This window comes from Serinus canaria, chromosome 12 (genome assembly GCF_022539315.1).
Source record: "Serinus canaria isolate serCan28SL12 chromosome 12, serCan2020, whole genome shotgun sequence".
Lineage (NCBI taxonomy): Eukaryota > Metazoa > Chordata > Aves > Passeriformes > Fringillidae > Serinus > Serinus canaria.
The window spans coordinates 13,572,658-13,598,639 of record NC_066326.1 but is presented as its reverse complement, the minus strand read 5'-3'; the positions used below and the strand labels follow the sequence as shown (position 1 = coordinate 13,598,639).

Sequence of the window (25,982 nt, the reverse complement as noted above, 5' to 3'; positions counted from 1 at the left end):
GATAACTCATATTATTACAACCACACTGGTGCTCTCTAGCCAAAGAGATCTGATGGATTTTGGTGCACAAGACCTTGACATTTCTTGTGTGAGGCCACTTCACTCTTGTTATCTGGCAACTGTCCTGGCTGATGGGTGATAAATCCATGGGTAAGTGGGAGGGACAATTTTGAAAGAAGAATTAGGAAGTTTGAGGAGAAGGAGGTCTCACTGGAGGTTCCACTGGGCTGGAAGATCTCACCCAAAATGGAAAGCAGCTGAGGAGCCTTGGATGGAGCTCCACAGTGTTCATGAAATGTACTCAGAAGAGAGGGGAAAAGGCAGGGGGGCAGGACTGAGCTGAGCAGGAGAGGAGATCCAGGAATCCTTGCTTTGCAGTGAGTGCCTGACCTGCCCCAGTGATTGATCCCAGGGTGCTGCTTGCTGCAGGTAGAGGCCTGGGGAGGAGTTTATTGAGCAGCCTGTGCCTTCATTAAATCTCCAGGGTCAGATTTATAAATGGAAATACCACATCCTATGCATAACCACCCTAAATGGCCTCTTTGGCAGGAAAAGAAATCTAGCTGCCCAAATTAAAGATTTGCACATAAGAATATCAAGATTTTTGTATAAGTTGCAAATGATTAAGGTTTGGTTTTTCCTTTGGTTGTGTATGACAGTGCCAAGCTGTGTGACAAATAAGGAATGTGCATTTTTTTGTGTAACAAATAAGGATAATGTATTTTTGTGTGTAATGTTGGTGTTCCATTTGAGTAATGATAGTACAAGATGGTAATCCTGACTGAGCAGTTACAGTCATATAATTAACCTTGTATGTGATAAATGAGCAACATCATGTGTTCCTGAACAAGTTCAAAAAATGAATCATACTCTTTGTGCATTTTGTTCCTGGCTGTAATATTTGAGTAGCAACAGATAACTAAACAAAGTGTTATAGAAAATAATGAAATGATCATGTCTGAAGGTAACAAGAACAGTTGTTAACTGTTCTGTTTTGATTGTGGTGACTTCTTCAATTTACCAAGTCAAGAGTGCTAATAATATTTTTGGTGGTTTCTTCTTTCTAGAGTATCTAGTTAGGTCAGAAAAGATATTCAGTATATAGCTCTGAAATAAAAAAATTTGGTAAAATGCAGAAACTAATAGCATTTAGAAAAACTATTAAATCTGATGTTGTAGCTTCAGTGATGCAAGGCGGTGGTACAATACCTTAAAATTTCTTCAAACATAATAGGGTATTTTAAAGAAATCTGGTGATGTGGAAAGGAAAATAAGTCAATGCAAGCTTCCATATCAAGATTAAAAAGTTGCAAGACAGTGTAAAATTAAATATTAAACAATTAAAACTTTTTTAATAGTGAAAGGAAGTATACCACTGCTTACCCTTCAAGGATATTTCCAGGGCTCTGTTCTACAGCATTTTCTGGTTAAATGAGTGCAGAGAATCCTATTGACCTGGATGGCACTCTTTGCTTAAGCAAAGGTACAATATGCTTAAATGTTTGCAGAAACAGCTTTTTTTTCCTCTCACAGAATGTTAAAACAAGAAAACCGTGTGCAATTATATAATTATAACCTTGTCAGTACAGTTATAATTAAGTGTTATGCAATTAAAACCTGTGAAATAAACTGCCATGAAGCTATTTCCTTAGTCCTGATCAGTACCCACTTGTTGCAAATTGTCAATAGTAAAAAGAGCTGTTACATTCATTGTCTTTCATTGTACTTTTTTTTGTCTTTCACAGGAAAAAGTAGAATATGCCTTCCTGATAATTTTTACAGTTGAAACATTTTTGAAGATTATAGCATATGGATTATTATTACACCCCAATGCATACGTTAGAAACGGATGGAATTTATTGGATTTTGTAATAGTAATAGTAGGGTAAGTAGCTTTTCTTCCATTATAAAAATATTTAAACTTTTCTTTGCAGTGAGGTAGGTACAGGCCTGCTTGGCTGTGATTAGCAGCCTATGCTGGATTTCTTTCTTTGGAGTAAAAGAATGAACTGAATGAAAAAATGTTAAAAAGTCCTACAATTTTCAGTGCTATCCCTGGCTAGAGACTGCATTGCTTTTATAAGTTCCTGGGGAATTGAGTCCTGCTGGAGATTTCCAGAGTTGCTTTTCAGAAGCTTTTCCATCTGATTTTCTCAAGGTAAACTCCTGGTGTCTTTCCGTATGTTGATCTCTTAAGGGCTGCATGTTGTTATTTAATTTATTTGTTTAACACTGCACTGCAGTCATGTGGAGTTCATCTGTTTCACAAAGACCTCTGGGAGGACCCACGTGTTTCAAAGTGGAGAAAAATGGTTGTGGAGACAGAATTAACAGTGATTCCTTGATGTTACCAAAATCTGAGTAAAATTAGGTGCTGCATGTCAGATACAGATATGATTTTGATTTGTCTGGGGTTGAATGTGTGTTAAAAATGACTTTTTTTTTTCTTTACCTTGTGCACCTTGCTGCACCAGGAAACCTTGGAGAGTTTGTTCTTTGCCCCAGAGAAGGGACTGCTTGGGCCTTATGCAGGTTCAGAGGAGTGGAACTTACATTATGCACCTACCTATTGATAAATTATTTTTGTGTCAGCAACTCGATGTCAGTGGCTGTGCTACTTCATTAGATCCTACCTTCAGCTATCTAGGGAATTAATCTTGAGATGTATATTCTCCAATTTCCTAAATGTTGTGAAGATTATGTTAAACAGCTGTTTAACCAACACTGCAAATTTTGTTTGCTAAAAGTATAATAATCTAGAACATGGAGGACATTATCCATGTCTAACTTTGTGTGTTGTAGCAAACACAACCTTGGCTTGCAGTATGCAATTCTAATTTCATTTTAAAATTCAAACCATATCAAGGGTTGCCTGTATTTGAAAAGGCTCAGAAATTAGAGTGTGTGCTGCTTTTAAGTTGTCACTGCATTAAGGGAAAGAAAGAGTTGCTAAGTAAAGGAATTTATGGTAAAGCATTGTTAAATTTGGGGAAGTACTGTAAATACAAGAATGCCTGATTTGTAACTATTTGATTATGAGATACTGAATGTTACTGAGAAGGTTGTATTTGGGCCAGTCCTTTGGCATGCAGGCAGTTTTGGTCCAGGACTAAAATTTGTGTATAAATAGATCCTTCATCAGGTCAGGTCATTCTCAACAGATTGGTCCCTGTGCCTGAAGGGGAAGCTTGGTGGGCAGGTTGGAGACTGTCACACACAGCTCTGCTCCCTTGCCAAGCAGTGCCTTGAATAGACCTCTTCCCTTTTGTCAAGTGACCATGGAGTTACAGTAACCCTGGAGCAGTCTAATTAACATGACCTCTATCTTTGGCTGTGTCCTAAATACATGATAACTAAAAAATTTTCCACTAATTCCTAAAACACTCATTATTGGAGGCTAAATGGAGTTAGGTCAAATGCTCACACCGAATTCGTTGAAAATATGAGTAAAAAAGGACTACATCTTATCAAATGCCTAAAATAGCACAGTAAGATTAAGTCCTAATTTAAATCCAGAAGTTTGGAATATAAACTCATGTGCAGGTTGTCAGCAGCCTACCTGTAAGACAAGGTGGACCTTTCCTGACATGTCACATGCTCACAGAATTGTGAGCAAGGTTTTAGTTCTTTCAGTAAGAACACAACCTGCATGATTAAGCAAGAATAAGTCCCATTTATTTAATTAATACATAGTAGTAGAGTGAAAAATTGATTTTCGTATATAACCCAAGGTGCATATGGAACCACTTCTGGACCTGATTGTATTTGACTAGCTTCAATGGGAAATTTCATTAGGTATTCTAATAGCTTGAAAAAGCTGCCATGATGTCCTATATTGAATGTATAGAAATTTGCTTTCTCAGCAGAGACTGCAGCCAGCCCAATTCCATTAATCTTAATTATACCTAAAGAAATCTCTACAAGCAAAAGGGAAGCACATATAGAGATGTTTTTAAGATCAAATCTTAATTAAACCTTTGAACACTGATAAACTGCAGAGGAATATGAATGTAAATTTCAATAAAGCAGATCAATAGTTTTATACCTTAATGGCTTTTTAGGAATGACATGTGTCCTGGTTTCAGCTGGACAGCACAAAATGACAGAGCTGTAGACAGAGCTGTGAATGTGATGCTTTCTACTCTTTGTCATTTCTCTCTGTAACCCATCAGAGTATGAATTACTCTGAGTAGTCTGCTCACCTGCGTGGTCTCTCACGTAACTTCCATTGATTTCTGTGAAGGAATAAGGTCCCAGTAGAGAAAGCTTTCATAGCACCTGCCATGCTCTTTAATTTTCTGAATGTTGTATGAACTGACAGGCTGAAAGGTTCTCTGAATTCAGGACTTGATTCAGAAGCCTTTTTAATAATGTCTGTCTTTGAGCACAAATTGTCACTCTTGAAATCACTGAGGTGTTCGTTTGCCTGCACTTATGCCTCCATTCAATTCTCGGGCTGAAACAGGACCTGGTGTTGGATGTCTGCATTTGGTGGAACAGTATGTGGGCTGCTGATGTTCCCTGTAACATCTGGAGAGTCTTTGGGGCTGGGGTTTCTCTGGAGCAGAACGAAGCAGTCTAGGGATGAATATGGACTGATGTGGGTCAGCTGCTTGCAGGGGGAGGGTAAAGCCTGCAATAATCTAGTTTAGGCACCCTATTAAATAATATGATGATTTCATGCAACTATCCAGTGTGACAGAGCTCTTAACCAGAGTTGTGAAAACTTTTCATGACCAAACTAAAACCCTGCACATTTCAGGCAAGTGTGAAACATTTCTCATGATTGCAAAACTCTATTAACTTGATAATCCTTTCAGGAGAAGTGCAGCTCTGCCACTATTGAACTACAGATTCTGTGCAAAGGATAACACAGTTTGTGTGGTCTAGTGGCAGTCTAGAAACCCATGCATCTGAGGTGGAGTTCCAAACTAACATAAACCGAAGATTAATTTGGATTTCAAGAACATGCATCACTTTAAATTGCTGCTAAAAGTGGGAAAACAAAATAAAAGTCTTGTCTTGCAAACTGTTCTAATGAATGACTAATTCATTTCTGCAGGGAAAAAATACAATACAATAAATGAGCCATCTGGGAATATATTTTTCCTCAGAGATATTATGTGCAAGAAACAAATCTTTTTGGTGTTATTAAATGGTGAACTCTAATTATTTTTAAAATATTCAGTTTCTGCTGACGGTATATGGAATATTGTACTGCTGTGCCACTTAGAGTTCATATATTCCACCAAATTAAACCAGATGGTTTTAGTTATTATCTATTTCTTCTTCTGAAGAGAAGATTAATTCTCCAAATGTTAAAGCTAAAATGTTTGAACAAAAGTGGCAAAGCAGCTTCATTTATTTAAAAATAGCAAACTGTACATATAAGCTGAATGCTAAATTATTGGAAACCGTGTGATCCTCATTCTCTAGAGGGATTATGAAGTCTTGCACTTCATAGCTCTGTCTGTCATGATTTAATGTGTAAATATACCTCTCAGTCTGACATCTGAACAGCTTTGCAGAATGATCTGCATTCTACTAATTTCCAAAGTAGTATCTTTGACTGCATGGTGAATAGATAGTGATGACCTTACCTTTCATCTCATTTTCTAGATTATTTAGTGTAATATTGGAACAATTAACCAAAGAAACAGACGGTGGCAGCCACTCAGGTGGCAAACCTGGTGGCTTTGATGTCAAAGCCCTAAGAGCCTTTCGTGTACTGCGACCTCTCCGACTCGTATCAGGAGTGCCCAGTAAGCTCTGCTCTCTTCATTTCCATTGCAGTCAGGAATGTGGCTGCTCTCATTATTGACCTGTCTTCTTCCAGGCACTACAGAGATGGGTAAAGCTGAGTTTCTCTTATCTGGCTATGTATATAAAGTGAATTTCAAGATGAGTGATACCCTATTTCAAGTTGAACAAGGGATTGTGAATTCAGTCAGTGAATGATTTCCTTACACAGTTCAATAAGCAGACAGGGGAATACACTTCCTTTTTAGAAGCTTTATATAAAAGTAAATTGCATGTTAAAATGCAAATTCACCAGAAAATTAAATTTAGATTTTTAATCTAAATTTAATTCTAATTCTAAACCCCTGCATCTGAAAGTGTAGCTGGTCCTAAAATAGTTTGTATGTTCATAAGTGCGTACCAGAGCATATTACACATTTTGTGTTTCCTGCCCCCTCCAATGCACATGAATGCCTTCTGTTTATCTCAGCAGAGCTAACAGATAAATTAGGAAGCTTAAAAAGTAGAACAATATTGTTTAAGAAAACAATTGAATTTTCTGATATTTCCTGTTTTCTTTGAATGCTTTATTAATTTTTGAAGATATTTGGGCTATACGAGGTTCTCGACTTCCAGTACAGCTCTTTCCAAGGCATTCCAAGGAAGAAAGCTGATTCTATGTTTAATATATTATGGACTGTTACATGGAAATGGCTGATTTTTGGCAAAAGGGCTTCACTGAGGACAGAAGCAGTCCTATGAAATGTCAGAGAGGAAGCCTATCAAGTTAAAGAAGAGGCATATTTTATTCTCATTGATACTGTGGCAGCTTCATTAGTCTAGATCATTTTGGTAAAGCCAAAAGTTGGATAAATATTTAATTGAAAAAAGAAAATAGAACTGTTCTGAAAAGGATAAATGATGAAAGAATAAGTTTGTACAGATTAAAAAAGTGTTTTCCCAGTTAACTATATTTTTTCTCCCAGAGTAAGAAGACAGTTCTGTAATTGGCCAAGTGAACATTTTCTCAGAATTGCTGCAAAGTTTTTGTTTTAGCACAGAACTTCAAGGTCATATAAATGACTTACAGACACACACTGGCTAAGTGCCCTTTTTTATAAAAGCACCCACAGATTCTTGTGACACATTTCAAGAACTGACTTCTATGATATAAACTTTATTAACAGAGGAACTAAATACACAGAAAGGTTTAGATTCTTACAAAGATTTTTATGTTAAAGGAAAATTTTATAGTTCTGGGTTTAAAAAATCTGATAATCTCTGCATGTCTGTATCATTAAGTCCTAATGATATGTAATTATATACAATTTTATAGAGTAAGACATAGAATACAAGATATTAACCATATTTCTCTTTATTTTCTTTTTTAGGTTTACAAGTTGTCCTGAACTCCATTATAAAAGCCATGGTCCCCCTCCTCCATATTGCCCTTTTGGTATTGTTTGTAATCATAATCTATGCTATTATAGGATTGGAACTTTTTATTGGAAAAATGCACAAATCTTGTTTTCTTATTGATTCAGGTAAGTCATTAAACTGTTGATTAAAATAAGGGTTTGATGATGTTTTCTTTTAAATCTTTGGGATTTCAGTTTGAAATAGAACTAGGGGCCAAAGCACTTAAGCTGTTGTTACCCCAGTTTACACTGGTTCACAATTTTAGGTACAGTGCATTAAATGAAAAAAAACCTCAATACCAAAGTCACCAAAAAATCAAACTAGTTGGAGACTAGACCATGCTCTGAATAGCTTCTCATTTCTGATATGTGTAGCTTAAATACCAGTAGTGAAGAAAATAAGAGTGACTACTTTTAAAGGGACAAATCCAGATTGTGGCAATGGAGTGAGGAGTGCAGTTCTGAAATAAATGAAGAAGGAAAGCAGTGTTCTTCCATCCAGGTGAAACGATGAAATGGAAGTGTGTGTTGTGGGAGAACTTTGAAAGAGTGAAAGCATCTTACCTGGTGGTTAAAGGTGCTTTTCTTTTAATTAAGGAATGAAGACAACACTGTATAGGAATTGTATCTGTTTTTCCTTGGCGGTCCTTGTGTTGGTGTGAAGTGCCATGAAGTGATGTAGCAGCAGTGAAGATGAAAGAAAAAATCAGCATGAGGAGCTTCTAAATGATGTATCATTACAATGTGCTTCTTTCCACTGCTTAATTATTTTTATTAACCTATTCTTGAGGTTGTAAGGCCCAGATCTGAGTGAGACTAAAACCTCCAAAGCTCTGATGTGTTTTCTTTCTCAGTGTGAAATCCGGATTTATCTCACAACAGCATTGCTATTTCCTCATGTGAAGGGGTAACCCATGAAATCCTGAGGACTCAGAGCTGTGACTTTTGGGTCCTTTTGCAGATATTCTAGTTGAAGATGATCCAGCACCTTGTGCATTCTCAGGGAACGGCCGTCAGTGCGTCATGAACGGCACCGAATGTAAGGGTGGATGGGTTGGACCCAACGGAGGCATAACCAACTTTGACAACTTTGCATTTGCAATGCTGACTGTGTTCCAGTGCATAACCATGGAGGGATGGACTGATGTGCTCTACTGGGTGAGTTCATAAATCACTGAGCTTGGTGTGCTTTTAAACAAGCTTCTCTGTTCTAGTGGGCACTGAGCTGTGTTTCACAGCACCATCAACAGGAAATCTTGGGGAGTTTTGCAGAGACAAACTCAGCTGCATACTTGTTTCAGTCACAGCCTGTTACTGCATTCCTCAGGCTAAAAGGACATTTTAGAAAGAAATTTATTCGTTGCTTATTTGAGGGGTTTTTTGCCTATTCCATTTGGATGAATGTAAAAGTACATTTATGTCCTTTGGACTAGCATTTTTTTTGTGTGAGCCTACAGATATTAAGTATGTCTTCACTGATTAGGCTTAAAAGCTTTCTTTTTGCAGTATTTGTGCAGAATTTTTCGCAATGTTAACATAAATTAGAACAAAGCAAGCTCTCAACTGACACTGCTTGCCGTGGGGACTAAAAATCATGTTAACCATTCAGAAACTACAGATTTACAGGAACTATGGCCCTGATATCATCTCCATGGAAGCAGCAAAAGGTATTCAAAAACCTAACTCCCTAAATCTTCACATTTGAATGCTCCTTTGGTGTATGGTATGGTGCTTCCAGAGCCTTGCAAAGTCTACAGTCAGCTGGACGCAGACTGGGAAACTGAAGGATAGAGGAAAATAAAGATAGAGATTTTTAAAAAAGTAGAGTCACCTAAAACCAAGGATAGACATTTCTCTGCTTAACCCCATTCCACTCCAAGTGACATGACGTTGTTCTGTGAATCTTGGAGTATCTCAATATCTGATGTGAGTGATTTGTCCAAGGGCATTCAAGAAGTCTGTGACAGAACCTCCCACAGGTGCTGGACATCAGTGAGAATATTCTGTACTTCATGGTACTCAGCAGTGAGTCTTTGCAGCTATTAGGACCTTACTAAAAACCACAGTTCTAACAGTCCAAATGTTAGAAAATATGTGTAGAAGAAGAGAAGTGATCACTGTTAGCAAGCTGCTAGAAAGGGTTGAGTTACCTCAGGGAGTATCTTGTGGAACTTCAGTGGTGTTGCTGAGAGCAGCTCACTTGGTGAGTTTGTTGAAATTTGCCAAGTGGGATTATTTACACACAATGCATTGGTTGTGGAGTACTGGATGCATTTAAAAATGTGGTATTACCCAGTAAATGACCACATGGTTTTATGTGAAATCAGGGTGAAATAAGCTGTTGCTCAAACACATAACACAGAGTGTAGTCTCAGATAAAATGTGTGATACTGAAGTATAGAATGTGGACAGGTTTTTAAGAGAATATCACTGTTAAAAATAGTGAAGAAGTTTAAATGGCATTCTTTTAGGATTGAAAGTAAAAAAAAAAGGGCAACTGTGAATATATTCTTCCACTGCCTGTTATCAGTTAAAAACTGTCAAGAAACACACAAACCTTCAACACTAATGAGTAACAATCATGTATGGCTACATAGAGGCATGATTTCCCATTGTAAAGGTTTTTCAGTTCCTTGTAGTTTGCACTCCAGCTCTCCCTAATTTACTAGGACACGGTGAATGTAGAATTAGCATTGCTATATGGTTTGTGTTCATGGTGATGACAATTATTTTAATTCTTCCTGAAAAGGGAAGGTGTGCTGTGGTTATCTAGAAAAAAATTACACCTTTAATATCTTTTGAGGCAAAAGTATACCCACATTTCAGGAGCTGATAATTCCTCCAACTTCTTTCAAAGAAAATGAATATAAAATCTTTGGAGAGTTGCTGTATTTAGAATGCAATTGTTACAAAACATATAGAAACAATTTGAATGTCTCAGAATTAAATATTTTTTCCCCTGGGATTTAATGCCCTAATTAATCTGCTGCCCTTTGCAGAGTGTCCAATGACAGCAGAAAAAATAAAATCGTTAAGGTAGGATGTTGAATATTTTCATAATCAGACAAAAGGAAAAGTATAAGAAAATTATAAACTACTGATAAGTGCATGAGTTGGTTTTTTTTCTTTCTCTGTAAGGAGTTTCCAATTAGAAAGTATTTACAGGTACAGAGGTGTCACTTTTCATTTTATTACAAATGATACTGGGATTATTAGACAGTGAAGCAAATATTTATTGACCAAGTGAAATATAATCATATCAGATATTCAGGTGGCTTTGGATCTATCTTAACTGATGCCTATATAATTAAATCATAGATTCAGATCCTTTCTATCTTATGGACCAACAGGTTGCCCATAGTCAAACTGAAATTACTTGCTGAGGACAAGAGGAATGACAGTTTGTGTTGGAATTTTATCACTGGATCAAGCTGAAGTAAATTTAGCTAAAAAGTGAAAAGATTTCATTTCATTTGAAAATTGTAAAAGCATTAGGGGGATACCAAATTGTAACAAAAAAACCTGAGGAAGCCATTTTAGCTCGATGTGCATGGGGTTTGTGGGTGGTTTTTTACTTAGAACTCTCTTATTAATACACAGACTGGATGAGTTCTACACAAAACAAATAAAACCAAACCCACAAATATTAGAAACTGCACAAAATTCTCATTTTTCATTTGGTCACTGGGGGAACAGTGAAATAAACTTATGTATGCTTCTCTTGCTAGCAGGTGTAATGTGAGTGGGTGAAATCTGTGCAATATTTTGCATCGTGTTAAGTGGCATTCTGTCAGCAAGGATGACAGCTGAAAATGACAGCTTCCAACAACCCTCACTGGCACAGCTTGTTATCACCTGGTTAATGACAGTAAACTGCTTTGAAAATCCTCCAAGCACCAATAATGATTTTTCTCTTGTGCATATCTATTGTGAGTCAAGGCCTTGATTCTGCTGCTGCTGGGCACCTTCAGATCATGGTGACTCACGAGGGCATCCTGCTGCTCACCAGTTTGCATCCCATCCCAATCCCATCCCATCCCATCATGTCCTACTGGATTTTAGTGTCTCCACCTGGCCTCTCTAACTCACTTGTAACTCCCTGGATAGCAGGCATTACATGGTTTATCCACAAAAACTGTGACTCCTTAGTGCCAAAGGTTTGGATTGAGAGGTTCAGGATTGAGAGGTTCAGGATTGAGAGGTTCAGGGGTGTTCTCAGCAGCCAGTGCAGCACATGTGCTCCCAAATTTGTGTTTGTGGCTGCTCATCTGTGTGTGTTCTCCATTTCTGTTGGGACCATGTTTTTTCCCATTCATGTCCTTTCTGTTTGCTCTGGAGCCCTCACTGGAGGTTTTTGCTTTTGGTTCCTTTTGCAGTCCTTGTTATCAGCCAAGTGGCATCCTCTGTGTGCCCAAGTTTTTAACACTGGCTCACATTCTAAAGCTGAGAGCATAGTACTCACTGCCTCATTTCCAGTTTGTGCTAGCAAGCTCTCAGGAATTGCAGAACTTGAATCTGCATTTGCATATCTGGCTCCAGATTTTTCCCATGCCTTTCAGACATCTCGATATATAATCTCCTAATGGCAAACACATATTTTGTAAATTGCTTTTTATTTTTAGCTGCTTCACTTGATACATAGGAGCACAGATAATGAGCAATGATGCTTGACAGCAAAACCCCCAATTTTCCCATGAGCACCAAAATGATCACATTTTAATTCTTGTTTTCACCATAGTGAAGTTATCTTGACTTACTACACTTGAATAACCCAACTGCAGCTTGAATGAGAGATGGTCAGGGCCTCTGAGAAACAAAGGGGATGCTTCAAAGTTGCTTCAAAGATGGGACAAATGTATTAGTGGCTACTGAATTTTACTAGGTCAATTTTATGGCCAGATGATGCATACTGACCCCAATTTTAAAGCTCCCCAGTTCTCTAATACTTGTCTAGAACTGTTCAGATTGATCTGAAAATTTCTGAGATTGAAGCAGTCGAGCTAAAATTGCTGAATAATGGTACACTGATGTCTTACATGGTTTTGCCTATTAATACACCTACTGATATGTTAAAAAGATATTCTCTAAAGGATTCTTGTTTAAAATACTCAGATCATTACTTGAAATGTCTAGGCAATCTATACCTAAAACTCACAAAAGGTTTAAGTAAAGGGATGGCAGGTTTTTTTAAAATATACCTTTTACTGATATGTCAACATTAAAAAACTGTTAGTACTTTTTGCTAAGAACATATATTATCATCAAAGAAATTCTTCATTCATTGTTCCTCTGCTTTTATAACAAAAAAGGGTGCAGTTAAGCACCTCTCTCCTCTTTAAGAAATTGAGCTTTAAGTCCCCCAGTATACCCCTTGAAACATCTTAGAACATCTGAAAAGATCCATTATTTCTGTAACACAGACTGTTCAGGCTGCACTGCACTCTTGTGAGTGTCTACATGCACTTTTGCATCAATGTCTGTACAGCCAGTGTATTAATGTCAATCAGATCAGGAGCTCAATCTCTACTCCTGACACCTTTTAGAATTCTCCAATTCAAGAATATTTAAGAGTGGACTCTGATATAGTGTACTTGAAGTCAGCTGATGTGCAGCCAGAGATATTTCCTAAACACAAACAAATGTTTTACAAATACACATCACACAAGAAAACCCCTTGGCTCCTGCACAAAATGTATTAATAGGCTAGAAACAAAAATCTGCAAAATATGTTTCAAGTATTACCAAAATTGTCATCAGAGTGCTGACAAGGAGTCTCCTAAAAATACCTCTCTAAAAATGTGACCAAGAGTCAAATAAGCAATAATAGTCTAGAACTTAGAATTTAATTATTTAATAAGCTAGTGGGAATCAACTGCTTATGGTGATTTAAGCCATGTTAGCCCCATTCCCTCTGCAGAAAGGGAAGGCATGTTCCTGCATCCAAACAATATTTCTAGCAATGAGTTTCAGCTTATTGTCTGAGAGAAGTCAAAGAATGCTTCACAGCTTTTTTCCGTTTGTAAATCAGTTACAAATATTTGCAATGTTAAAAACTGTGAGGATTTGTGCCTGAAAAATCTTAAATAATACTTACTCCTGCCTTTTCCTCTAATGTACTTAGGGAAAGCTAAGTGCTGTTCTGCTGGCATTGCTCAGCACCACTCACAGGTCATCTGAGGGAGGCTCTGGAGTGAAACAAGTCAGCTCATCCCCAAAGGCACCCATGTGCTGCTTGCACAGAGCTCCCAGCCCTCCATGACTACATAGCAGAAAGTTAACACATGATGTGCAGCTGGAGACAGAGTGATAGAAATTTTGACTGACAGCATTAATATACTGCATAAATCTCCCTAAAGAGCCAGGGATTGCAGGCTGAATTTTTTCTGTTTGAGTGTTAACTACTTGAATCTGGTTTCATGTTTAAAATCAAGATTAACCCCCCTCCCCACCTTTTACATAATGATTTGTACTAATTGTTTTTTATATTCTCTTGTTATGAAAAGCTCTGAATCATCCCGTTTTGGATTGCAAAGAGACAGGATTTATTTCAGAAAGAGAAAAAAGGGAATGATCAAAATCAGGCATGCAAACAGAGCTACCAAGCCAAGGAATGAACAGATTAAAAGATTGAGTTAGAATCAAAAAAGATGTGATTTATATGTCTCTCTCTCTCACACACACATGCACATACACACACACACATACATATACATATATATGATTATAATATAATTTTTTCCTATTAGCATCTTACCACAATGACCCCACCAGAGGAGGATTTTAAACTAACTCACAGGGAAATATCTTTCCCATGAGGTGAACTTGATTGACTTTGACAAGGTATCTGGTATCTCAGCCTCAGCTGACTGCTGACCTGTACTGCAGTCAAGGCATGGAACTAATTTCTTGTCACAGATCATTGCAAATACGAAGAAGAACCTATTATTTCTCTCCAGAAATTTTAAATAAAACTGGGTCAAAACTGGATGGGAAATAGAGGCTAAACTTGGGGTAGTGCTAAGAATTCCACTAGTCCATCAGCTAGGGTTTCTTCCAAAAACTTTGTCACAAGAAGCCAATAATTATTTCATAACAATCCTAGTTCCCAGTCTGTCCCAGGCTAACAATTTAGTAGATAAATTGAAATCTTCCTGAATATTGAGGCTTTGCTGTTGGTGCTACATAAACTGAAGTAACAATTTTACATCATCTATCTGAATAGTAAATGCATGGTACTTCCATTTTTTTTGTATCCACTATGTGGGAAATATTAAACACATCCAATTTTTATATAATGTATGGTGTATATATGTAGAGGGAATAGCAGATCCCAAAAGAAGGATGTGTACATATTATAACTTCTCATTTTCAACATTTCATTTTCATGATAAATAACCATTTAAAAAAATAAACACATTGTTAATCACATTTGTTACCTAATTTGAGTAGTTTTTCGAGCCCTTAGATTTAACAAGCCAAATTTCTGCATAGGTTTTATAAATTTTTGTGGCGTTAGTTTGGGCAGCACAGATAAATAGGTATAAGCACTAACAAATTCTTAATCTGAAATTAAAATGCTGCTATTCATGAGAGGAGTCAAACACTTGGATTTTGTTATATTTGGAATACAGATTTTGTTCAACCTGGTAGTGCTCAACAGCAAACCTTCTCTGGGTTATTGTTTTGTAGAGGTAGCATTCTTCATGTTGTTATGGTTCTGTCCATCTGCTCTGCAGATAAGTAGGGATGCATAATTATCTGAAAAAGATAAAACAATTTCTTAACAGTCCCGTTTGACATCTTGGCTTTCCTTGGAACAATGACTTGATTTCTGCCCAGCCCCTCCTCCCAGGTAATGACAGTAAGCTGATTAATGGAATGCCACTAACAGGAATTAGCTAAAATAGTCTTAGATACAGTTCAGTGTCTGAATGAAAGACCTGCATCTAGACTCATTTCCAAACAATCTTAGTAAAAATTTATAACAATCCTGTTTTGAAGAGTAAATGCTTTATGGGAATACCAAGATGTTAAAATTCATTTGCTACGAATGGATGAAACCAAGAGACAGAAGAAAATTAGTTCAGCTTGGTCCAATTCATTAAGCTGAGTGTCTTCCAGGTTGAGGTTTAACTTGAGAGGATCACTTAGATGTGTCCTGTATGCAATTGCACTGTACAGTTTGCATGCAGGAGACAGAGGCTAAATTTGAGAGCAGATTAAGCAATTATGAGGCTCTCTCTGTCCTGTGACAGTTTTACACTTCTCAATGGGATCTCTTTCTCTGTAGGCCTACCTTGCTGCCTGAGCCATGCAACTCTCATTTTTCCAGGTGCTGCTGATCTGAAATGCTTAACAAAGGGTGATCTCAGTGCACACCCCACCTGTGCATCTCCATATTCTGTGTCAGAAGCACAACAAAGGGCTGAGTCTGTCCAAGCAGGACAATGCCAGGGAAATCTGTGCTTTGACTCCAGAACACTAAATATAAAATTCCATGCTTTTATAGATCAACCTGGAGGGTGCTGTGCTTCAAGCACTGCCTGTTTTAAATCAGCTTTAAGTTAACTCCAATTCTGCCAAGAATATCTCAGGACAAAACCTTTGAAGCCAGGCAGCTTTGAAGAGCTCTCTGGTGTGCTCTTCTCTGGTTAGAATAAATAGCCTGATCTGGGGTTTTGTGAACCTCCCTTCCAGGCTTCCAAGAATGCAGGGTTAGTCCCACTTCACAAAATACTGATGTCTGCAGAATTTTTACACCTGGCAAGAGACTGAATTTGTCAGTCAGAACAATTTTTAAGATGATGAGGCAGATTACAGGTAGCACAAAATAAACCCACCAGTTATGTGCCTGTTGGCATGTTATGAGAAGAGGGAGGTAAAATTAAAACCCAGGGAAGTGAAGAAATTCAACAAATTGAAGAGAGTTTGAAACACTAGGGAAAACCTCGTGCATCAGCCCATTGTATCTGTAATGCTACAAATGCAGAGTTAGAGGTTTTGTTTATCATTAACCCCAGGTAGAGCTTATATTGATTGCAAATTGAGTTTCCAACAATTTTCAATAAAAGAATACCAGGCGTACAGAAAAGTTAAGATCTTGATTTGCATGCAATTGCATATGAGGATTTTACTCACAATTACCATAGATAGCTGTATAAATGTTTTAATGATTTCTCATTGATGTTTTAGGTTGAAGTTTGCCGTCTGCTGCTGTGTAATATTCAGGTTATATCTGCAGTAAATGGAACTTTTCCCCCTGTTTCTCTTCAGTCTTGGTCTCTGATCATTTATGCTGGGTTGCAATGATAGTTGACTCCACCCACAGCTCAGCTCATGAGATAATTAATCCAAATGCCACTTGAGGCAGTTTGAGACTGTATCAAGTTTGTCCAATCAGCTCAAGAGAATTCTTCAAGATTGTAGACTCATCAACATATATGGGTAAACAAACAGCCAAATAAATAATGTGTGGTGCACACCTACTGTTATGGTGAAACAGAATGAAGGGATTTGAAGAAAGCTTTGTCCTTCATATCGACCGTTATCTCATCTGCTCTCTGCTTGGTGTGATGGACAAGCTGCTGAGACCTGGCATTGAAATAGTAATACTAGACCTTTAAAAAGACAAAGGGCAAGAAGAATGGTGCTTGGTGGTGTCCTTGCCATGGGTGTTTGGAAGGCTAAAAGCCTCATGGCCTCAAAAAGACAGAGCAAGTCCATTGAGAGCCATTGAATATGACACCTCCTTTGGCACAGTGCACCCTGAGCCATAGGGCAGGAGGCTCTTGCAAGACAAGAGCTTTTGCTGAGGATTTCAGATGTGAGATCTCCTTGAACTCCTGGTGCTGCTTTAGCAATCTGAAATTTCTGACTTTAACTCATTCTGTACTATGGGTGAGAAGTCAGCATTAATCTCTACAAGTGAATATATCTTGGTTTTGAGGATGGAGATTTTCCTGTTCTCATATATTAACCAAGCTCTGTCTCTGCTTTAATCAAAAGGCAAATCAATTCCTTTAATTTTTCTTTAATTGGAAGTTATGGAAAATGCCATTTGACATGCATGAAATAAGGAGCAAAGTTTTCCAAAAGGAAAGGACTTCTTTTTGTACTTTGATCTCTGGTATTAATGCAATCTGAAATACTATTTCATGAATAGAAATTACAGTGCATTACTTGATTAGGGTTTAATTGTATCTAGAATTATATGGTAAAGTTGAGTAGTTTTTAGGAATTTGATCTTAGATTTGTTCCAAGGTGTTCTGCTAGGTTCAGGTGTTCCTGAGTTAAGAAATGCTTTTGAAACAGTTCAGCACCTACCCAAAGTGAAGCATTTCTTCTAGTACTAATTAACTGCAGTTGCCAATTTTTGCTTCACAAAGCATTAGTCCTAGATAGATTAGCCTAAAATATTGGGCTTGAAATCCAGCTGCATAAATGAGAAAAAAATTTTTTTTAATGTTTTGGACATTAAAAAGTGAATACAAATCCCAGCTGCTCATACTAACAGAGCATTTGTGACAGAGCAAGAGAATTTCAGCTTTGCTCCTGGGTAACTAAGTTAGAGAGTGACTGGCTGCCTGAAAATGTTCTCTTTATGAGCAAAAGGAGAGCATGGAGTTGTATTGCAGAGACTGCCAGAGCTCTGTTTTTTGAGCTCTGCTCAAAGTAAAATTGCAAATATTAATCTCTCAGGTTTTTCAAAATGATACATAGCAAAAAGATGTTGGCACCAATACCAGATGAATTTATGTCTGCACTCTGAACTCTGTTGACTTGGAAACGACTGTCTGCTAATTGTATAGTTGTTAGATGTAAAATCTATTCAGATGCATTTGAAATTTAATTAAAATGTTTGCTCTGATCAGTTGTTGCTAGAAAAAACACTTGACCTGTATGATATGAGTCAGGTCTATGAAGGAAACTAATTTCTAATGTAATAAAATAATTATGAGTATACTTTAGAAAAGCACATTGAGTAAATATTACTCTTAAAACAAAAGGCCAAATGCCTGTGCTTGAAAGAAGATGCAAAGGGCATCCACTGGGACGAGGCAGAAATTCAGTCTGGGCAATGGGATGTGTTCTACTCATTAACTTTGGGGCTTCACTGCTGAAACTTCTCAAACACAGGGAACTCACTTTGGCAGAATGGGTGTGGGTGATAAAACCCAAAACTTCCCGGGCACTGTCCTTAACAGAAGCCCCTGACGTGCCCAGGGTTGCTGAAGGCTTTGCCCAGGGCAGTAGGTGGGTGCAATGGCAGCATTGGAAAGGCTTTCCCATATGGATGTAGCAAGTGTAATTGCAGTTACTTTTCACTACCTCAGTGCAATTAAAAAAGCATTTTAAAAGATGATACATAGACCCATTTAAAAAGGTGCAGGAAGAGGCAGTGTAAACTCATTTGTTTTGGTTACTTAGGAGGTTTGTTTACTTTAAGTACAAACTGGTGCCATCACAGGTCACCGTGGAAGCGAAGTGCCTTTGGGTCTTAACCTGGAAGGACTTAATGCTTCTGTCTAACCATCCACAGGGCAACCTTGCAGCAACTGAGATTATGATTAATTAAAAGACAGGGGAAAAATAAAAGAAATAATTTTGGAAAATGTTTGTTCCCATGTTTAGTAGGTTTATTCCAACAGAGATGTTAAGGAGAGGTGTCAAACTTGACTGTCAGTAGAGCTCAAAGCCTAATCACAAATTTCAGATACAACAACCCAATGACATTCACAGAAGAGAAAATAGATTTGCAATTAGATTGTTCTACAGTAGCATATGTAATTTTATTGTCTGCTGAGTTTTCATGACTGTAAAATATCTTAAGAGGAATCCAATGCAAAAGCCAGAATAATTCCTCTTCAAGAAGAGCTATTTCTAAGAAGCTTCACGTCCAAATTATTTTTGTGACTTATCAAAAAGTCTTTTTCCACCCGAATCTTACACACAAAACCAAATTTCCCTGTTAAAATATCTATTTTTCTGAAAAGGCCTTCTTAGATGTCCATGGGTATATTTCACAAGTCCATCCTTTGATAGGTATGATGAGCTGGTTAAAAATAGCAGGTGGAAGAAATCTTTATGGAAACCCTTGTGTGAGTCTATAAAGAGTGTATTGGAAGCTCAGTGACTTTAACCTTTAAAAAAAAATCCTCAACAACTTTTTAAATTTAATTCAACCTTGATCTGGATATATAACTCATGTTCAGAAGTTTTCTTGGAATGTTTCCATGTTGCCATTATGTTTCTAAAATTTCTTTGCAGATTTTAATTTTCCTGAAATTGTGTTCATGTTTTTTACATAGACTCATTCTCATTTATTTCTTTTTTTATTGATTTAAAATGTCTGACTGCATTTGACTGCTTAATTTCAGGAAAAAAGTGTGGAAATTCCATGTTACAAAAAGTAACACTGCTTGCACAGTTGGAGAAACATTTCTATTTACTTTCTCAAATAATCATTCATGTAGAGAGGATATACATGAACTAAAAATCCAAATATTTCAATATGCTTTGTGATCATCATCTTAATTGGAGATCTTTAGTTCTTTAGAAATTTAGTTCATGTTCTCAGCATTCAAGAATTATTCCTGTTATTATTAATACTCCTTATTCTGTAATATTCCTGCAGGGAAAAATATTTGAAGTGTTGCAGTGCTCCATTTATGTTTGATAATATTTCTGATCCAAATGCTAACTTCACTCAGCATTTTGGTTTAGGGTTTGTGTTGGGAATGCAAAGCGAATGTGGCCAGTGCCTTCTTGCTCTCATTGTTCTTTGATTTCTGAAGAAATGCATAACATGTTATCTAATCTAAATGATCACATTCTCCTTTCTCTGACTCTTCATCGCTGTTAATATAGTGATCTACTCTATAAGATCATCTTATTTCTTGCAGATGAATGATGCAATGGGATTTGAATTGCCATGGGTGTATTTTGTCAGTCTCGTCATCTTTGGGTCATTTTTCGTACTAAATCTTGTTCTTGGTGTATTGAGCGGGTAAGCACACGCCTTTTTCATCATGAAGGCAGAGTCCTGAATCCAGTTGCCATGAACACACAGGTTATCTCAGACAGGTGAGACTTCAGTTGGGATGACATCTTTTAATGAACCTCTGTTGCTTCCTCCTCGTATTACAGCACAAAAAGTTTTCTTGTAGCTCTCCTATAAATAACATACAAACACCAAAACTGGAGTTTAGACGTACCAGTACATATTCTTCATGTCCTTTTGGCACAGTTATGAAAAAGACCAAAAATTCCCATGCACTCAATTGGATGTTATTTCAATTAATCCTCTAAAGCCTCACATCTACTACAAAATTTGGGTAAGTAAATTTAAACAATTGCTCATTCACTTTTTAAAGATCGGGATAGGCCATAAATTTTGAGTTGAACCTACGTGATCTGGCAGCTGCACAAAGGACTCTGCTGTTTAATGAATGACTGAATCATAACTTATTTCCTTGCGTTTTACAGGTAAATGATGCAATAGGATGTGAGTGGCCATGGATCTATTTTGTTAGTCTTATCATCCTTGGCTCATTTTTCGTACTTAACCTGGTTCTTGGTGTACTTAGTGGGTAAGCAGTTGAGTTAACATTGTGTATGCTACTGCTACTTGTAAGATGGCCTCTGCATTGACTCCAGCTTCTCAGCAATGGCTTTTTTGCATGCACTTGAGATTCTGATGTCATCCTACCAGTGTTTGCTCTTTGGACTGAACTGTGTGATTCGAGTGCCTGTATCTGTCTTGACATCACGTTCACCATGCTTGCCAAAAATATTCATTCAATGAGGCACTAATCTCCTTACTCTAAAATATTCCTGCAGAGAAAAAGATTTTGTGCACAGAGATGGGTGGTGCACCCATACAAATATCCTCCCCTGCTGTTATATACAAGTGCCTTTTTCTGAAAGACCAACTTCTGCTTCTCTTCAAATAGTCATAGTGCAATTGGAGTGTTATGTTTACCAGTAACATATTTGTCTCCAAATATGGCAAAATACTTTTAATTAGTGCTTCTAGTCCTGTCTTAGAGAGTGTGGTTGCACTACCCTGACAGTGCTCAGTGGTTCCTGGTAGAGCTGTGAACTGCTGTGACAACCTGCACCAGGAGCTGGTAAATTTATCAATAATAACCTATCAATTTAATGTAGCAGTCAGTGGGAGGTTGTCACAGCTTTTTTTTGGTTTGTGCAGTCCAGGCTCCAGCCAAGAACTAAAGCTATGTCAGTTCTAGCTGTATCTTGTGCTTTAAAACTGTAGTTTATGGCAAGAATTTGCCAGATTTTCTTTTTATGAAGTCCCCTTACGTGAAGTTGCAACACTATTTCCTTTGACATTTCCTGATTTCTAACACACTTGAGCTTGGGAAACTCCAGTCTATGGTAAAGATATTTTTTGATAAATATATAAAAGATCAAGCTATCATTCAAGTGCTGAAAAGAAAATTATTATGGTTGTATGCATTAGGTTTTAGTTATACAGCAATCACTATTGTTCTGGCAACCTCAGGCAAGTTGTGCCATCTTTGTCAGCCAACAGAAACATTTCCCTCGAGTGGAAAGCAGCCTGACAGTGCAGGTGGTGGTGTCATCAGGATGCTGATAGTGTCTGCAGCCCTGCTCATAATTTTACTACACTGTATCTGAAAGAAATGATAAAATGATTGTAATATTCCTGGAAAGCAGATAAGCAAACAAGATTTCCAGGTGTTGATGTAACTTTGTTACAAGAGCACTTTGATTTGATGAGTGGTTTTACAGTGTGCTTTTAGAAATATTTAGCCATTTATCTCTGATAGATTGTTGTTGCACACAGGAAACCAGGGTAAGCATAGTTTTGCCTGCTTTATAAAGCAGATGTTTAAAAGGAAAATGGTAGTGCTGAAACAACACTGCTGGTTTTTAGATTTAACCTTGTCCTTCCAAGGACAAATGTGTAAATGTATAAATTGTTGCAAAACTAAGGGCTCAGTTTTCAGCCATCCTGGAAAATGAAATAAGAAGGAGAGGGACAGATAAATGATGGTAGTTACAGTGTAATTTATTTCTTCTTTTGATGCTGTTACCTAATGTCGCCTTTCACTGAAGTCATTACAAGATTAGGCTCTCACAGTTCCTTCTCTGGCCCTTAAGAACATCACAAACACCAGTTAATTTTCTTCCTGTCCTGTGAAGATGTCTGGTAACAGATAATGAATATTCTTGTTTTCCCTTCCGTGACTCAAATTGTTATTGGTTTCAGATTTTTCTGTTTTTTTTAAAAAAATTATGAGGAAAGTGACACCAAATTTGGTATTTTCTTGCACATATTAATTTCTTTTCCTGAAGTCATGGAAATTTAGAGATACTCTCATGAATCAGCTTAACATTTGATTTAATAAGCTTAAAATACTGTGTGAAGTTTTCAACATACTGATACATATATTTTTTGGAATATGGAGTAGTTTTTAGCTGCCATTCCAATACAGGGAAGAGGTGTCCCCTTGTCCTTGGGTTTCATTCTGTAGACAAGAAATCACCACTGATTTCTAGGTTTTGTGTGATCCATAGAGCTCTAATGCTCCTCACAACCCTTGCTGGCTTCCCTTGGATTTTCAGTGCACAGAAATGGCAGCGAAAATTGGGATGTGAAACCTCCTTATATTCATCAAGCCATTAACTGATAAATTAATTTTTCTGCCTTAGTGTCAGCCAGGGTCAATTGAGTGCTCAGGGTGCTTGATGAATTGTCTGAATCCATGTTTGCCCTAAATACATGAAAGAGCCTTCCTAAAACTCCCATTTTTTTGTTTTCCTTGTGAAGACAATGACACTGGAGGGCTGAGACTCGTGGTGTATAAATATCACCAAGGACTGACATTGAAAGTGCAAGGAGAAAGTCAGAGGAGATGCTCCTGAAAGATACCAGTCATAGCAAAGTGATGTTTGGTAGAGAAGTGAAGAGAATGTCCAGGCATACTTGTTTGAAACTCTGACAAACAAGGGCCAGTGTGGAATACTGTTACTCCGATTTATTTTAAGCAGTATATGACAGTTGTATATAAATAATTTCTCCCATACTTTCTGTTTAGAGCTAGGAGTCTAGTCTAAATTTTATGGATAAATTTGATGTACTAGTAAGGTCCAATGGAGGTTTTTTCTTTTTCTTAGTAGAAAGATATTTTTCATTCTGAGCCAAGCATTGAATATATAACACTTTTTCTTTTTGTTTTATTTAATAGTTATTAGCTTTTATGTTTTATACTCTTCAAACCATAACATGAAAACTTGGTTTATGATAAATCTACAGATAAAGTTGAATTTTACTAAACCAATCAAGTATCAAGAATGCAAAAATGATGCCAACTTACTTGAAAAGCATGGCTCTGCATACAGATTTTGAAATTGGAATCTGAATGCTTAATACCTTTTCTGTATGAAAGTGTTACTTCCTTTATATCAGGTTATGCCGTGTACATTTTAATCTGTTTGCTGGTTTTGATCTGTTTGTTGTTGTAAAATATTCAGTTATTCTCTTTGCACTCCTTTGTTGTCCTGTGACCATCTGCCCCTTTGTAGTTCTGTAATGCCTCTTGTGCACTGCATGTTTGATGTGTTTAGACACTGTAAAATGGATGAGAATGATGATTTGGCAGATCTTTTGTTTTACATCTAGCTCTTTCTGAAGGTGAGTATTTCCTGGTGATCCATGTCAGTCTTGCCTGCAGAAGGTGACATTCTTAAAAATACAGCTCATATTTTTAATCTCAGTAGTGTAAATGAACAGAAATAATGTGTGTATGGAATCTGCATGTGGTAAATATTGTGATTTCTGCATGGAAGCTGACTGTGGAGATTTTTTTCCTAAGTAATTCCCTTGAATAACAAGGATGGAGAGAATTCATAGGCTTGAGTTAATTCAGCTTTTTCAAAAAACTCTAGAAAACTCTTCCTACTCTTTTTCTACTCTAGAAGTATTCACATTACTCTGAAAGTGAGTCTTCTGAAGGCAACAAATCCTAGGCACAGAAACTGGGAGCTCAGGACAGTCCTCCTCCAGATACCCCAGTGTGAAACACCAGAGCCTAGAATGGCTCTTGGTACAAAAGAGTGAGCTGGAATTGAAAGAAATTATAAGCTTAAGCTTATTAGAGAGTTAACAAATAAAGACCAGGATGGAGATACTCATCCATCCTGAAAGTGTAAACAGTTAAAACTAAAAAAAAAAAAAGCCCAAGAAGTTAAAATAGGCATGTCAGTAAGTCAGCATGTGTTAAACTGGTTTGCTCTGAACAGAGGAAATAAATTATTTACCAAGAGGCATGGCTTTTAATGATGCATGATAATCTATTCCTGAAGATAGTCCTTATCATTAGGAGATGGGTTCTGCTGATGGCATTTTCTGCTCAAGGCATTAGTATTTCTTTGGGCAGCCACAGGAACAAACAAAACCTTTTAAACACACTTTAATAAATCTATAAGTTGAATTTATTGCCTTGCCAAAGGACAAAAAAACACAGGCTTTGACGTGTCCTTACATCCTCCTGCATGTGATCTTGCAGGTTACTAAATGAATGTTAATTTTTTCTGTTTGTTTTCCCCAGCAGTATTTGCAATGTATGTACATAGTGATTCTAAAAGCTAAGGGTGTGTGCTCATCCATCCCAATCTCCCAGCAGTATCTGTCAATTAATGTCATATAAAATATGTTGGTGCAGATAAGTTTATACACCTAAGAACTGTTGTCTACAGTATATATGGAAAAAATCATAGAAAAAGACATTTGAATAATGACTCACCAAATAGAAAATGGCAGTAAACTGTCATCCATTGTCTTTCAGCAAAAGGAAAATGAACTGGTTTTGGCAGGGCTCCTTTTCACAGCAGCAGGAAGGCCTCTGAAAAATAAATTTTTGGCCATAAGTTTTATTTTTTAACTCCTTCCCATAGATAAACTGAATATACACTGAAAACAAGGACAAGGACTTCAGCTGTAGATCTCAAGAAGTTATAAGTTGAAGCAGGTTCATTTAATTTCTGTGTCCTGGTGAAAGTAAAATTTTCCTTTTGAAAGCAAATGTTATATTTGATCAATCAGTTGAATATACTAAAAATAATTAATCATCAAATACTTTCAGCTGTATACAGCAGAAAGTAACTGATTGCCTTAGACAGAAACAACCAGACCAGTCAGGTCAGGTCTGTAGTCTTGAAGAGGAGCTTGGAGGGAACTGATTATATTTTGGTCCTGTCTTAACTCACCACACCAAGGTTTTTTAGGGATTGGTGCTGTGGGGTGCTTGCTGGGAGCCCCTGGCAGGGAACAAGACAGGGCAGTTTCACAATCCCCATGGAGAGGGCACGAACTGAGGTCAGGGGATGGCAGTGTCCGCTCCTGTGCTCACACCTGCCCCTTCTTCTGCCAAGAAACCCTGAGTGTCCTGGGCCAAATGGGGCCTGACCCAGGAGAGCAGGAGCACAACTTCATGGGCAGATGTATTAACCATGGTCTGAAAGAGCAGATCTCGGTTTTGGTGCTCTGTCAAATGGTTCCCTGTCTGTTCCTACTGGTGATCCCATAGCACTCCTGGGCACTCTGGCACAGTAAGGCAGGACAGGCCCTTGCTCCACAGAGCTGCTGCTGGGGCTGTTGAATGCACATGTTGGTAATTGCTGACCAGCTGCACAGAGATAACCATGGGTGGGTAATTCCAGTTTGCATTTCCCCATCAAGGGCCCAATGCTCCTTGCTCAAGGAAAACTCCCTGCTAGGACTTTTTGGTTTTGCCCTACAGTAATAATTCTAGTGTTCTGCCTGTGAGGTTTTTTCCC

At 37.5% G+C, this 25,982-nt stretch overlaps 1 protein-coding gene across 1 annotated transcript in view; it reads left to right on the top strand.

Annotated features, from left to right (window-relative positions):
- The window catches only part of CACNA1D (calcium voltage-gated channel subunit alpha1 D), a 165,598-nt gene that overhangs the window by 60,119 nt on the left and 79,497 nt on the right, over window positions 1–25,982 (top strand). The window contains exons 4-8 of the mRNA XM_050979491.1: window positions 1,746–1,885; window positions 5,620–5,762; window positions 7,131–7,283; window positions 8,119–8,315; window positions 20,643–20,746. Coding sequence (XP_050835448.1) covers window positions 1,746–1,885; window positions 5,620–5,762; window positions 7,131–7,283; window positions 8,119–8,315; window positions 20,643–20,746 — 737 coding nt within the window. The remainder of the gene's footprint in view (window positions 1–1,745; window positions 1,886–5,619; window positions 5,763–7,130; window positions 7,284–8,118; window positions 8,316–20,642; window positions 20,747–25,982) is intronic.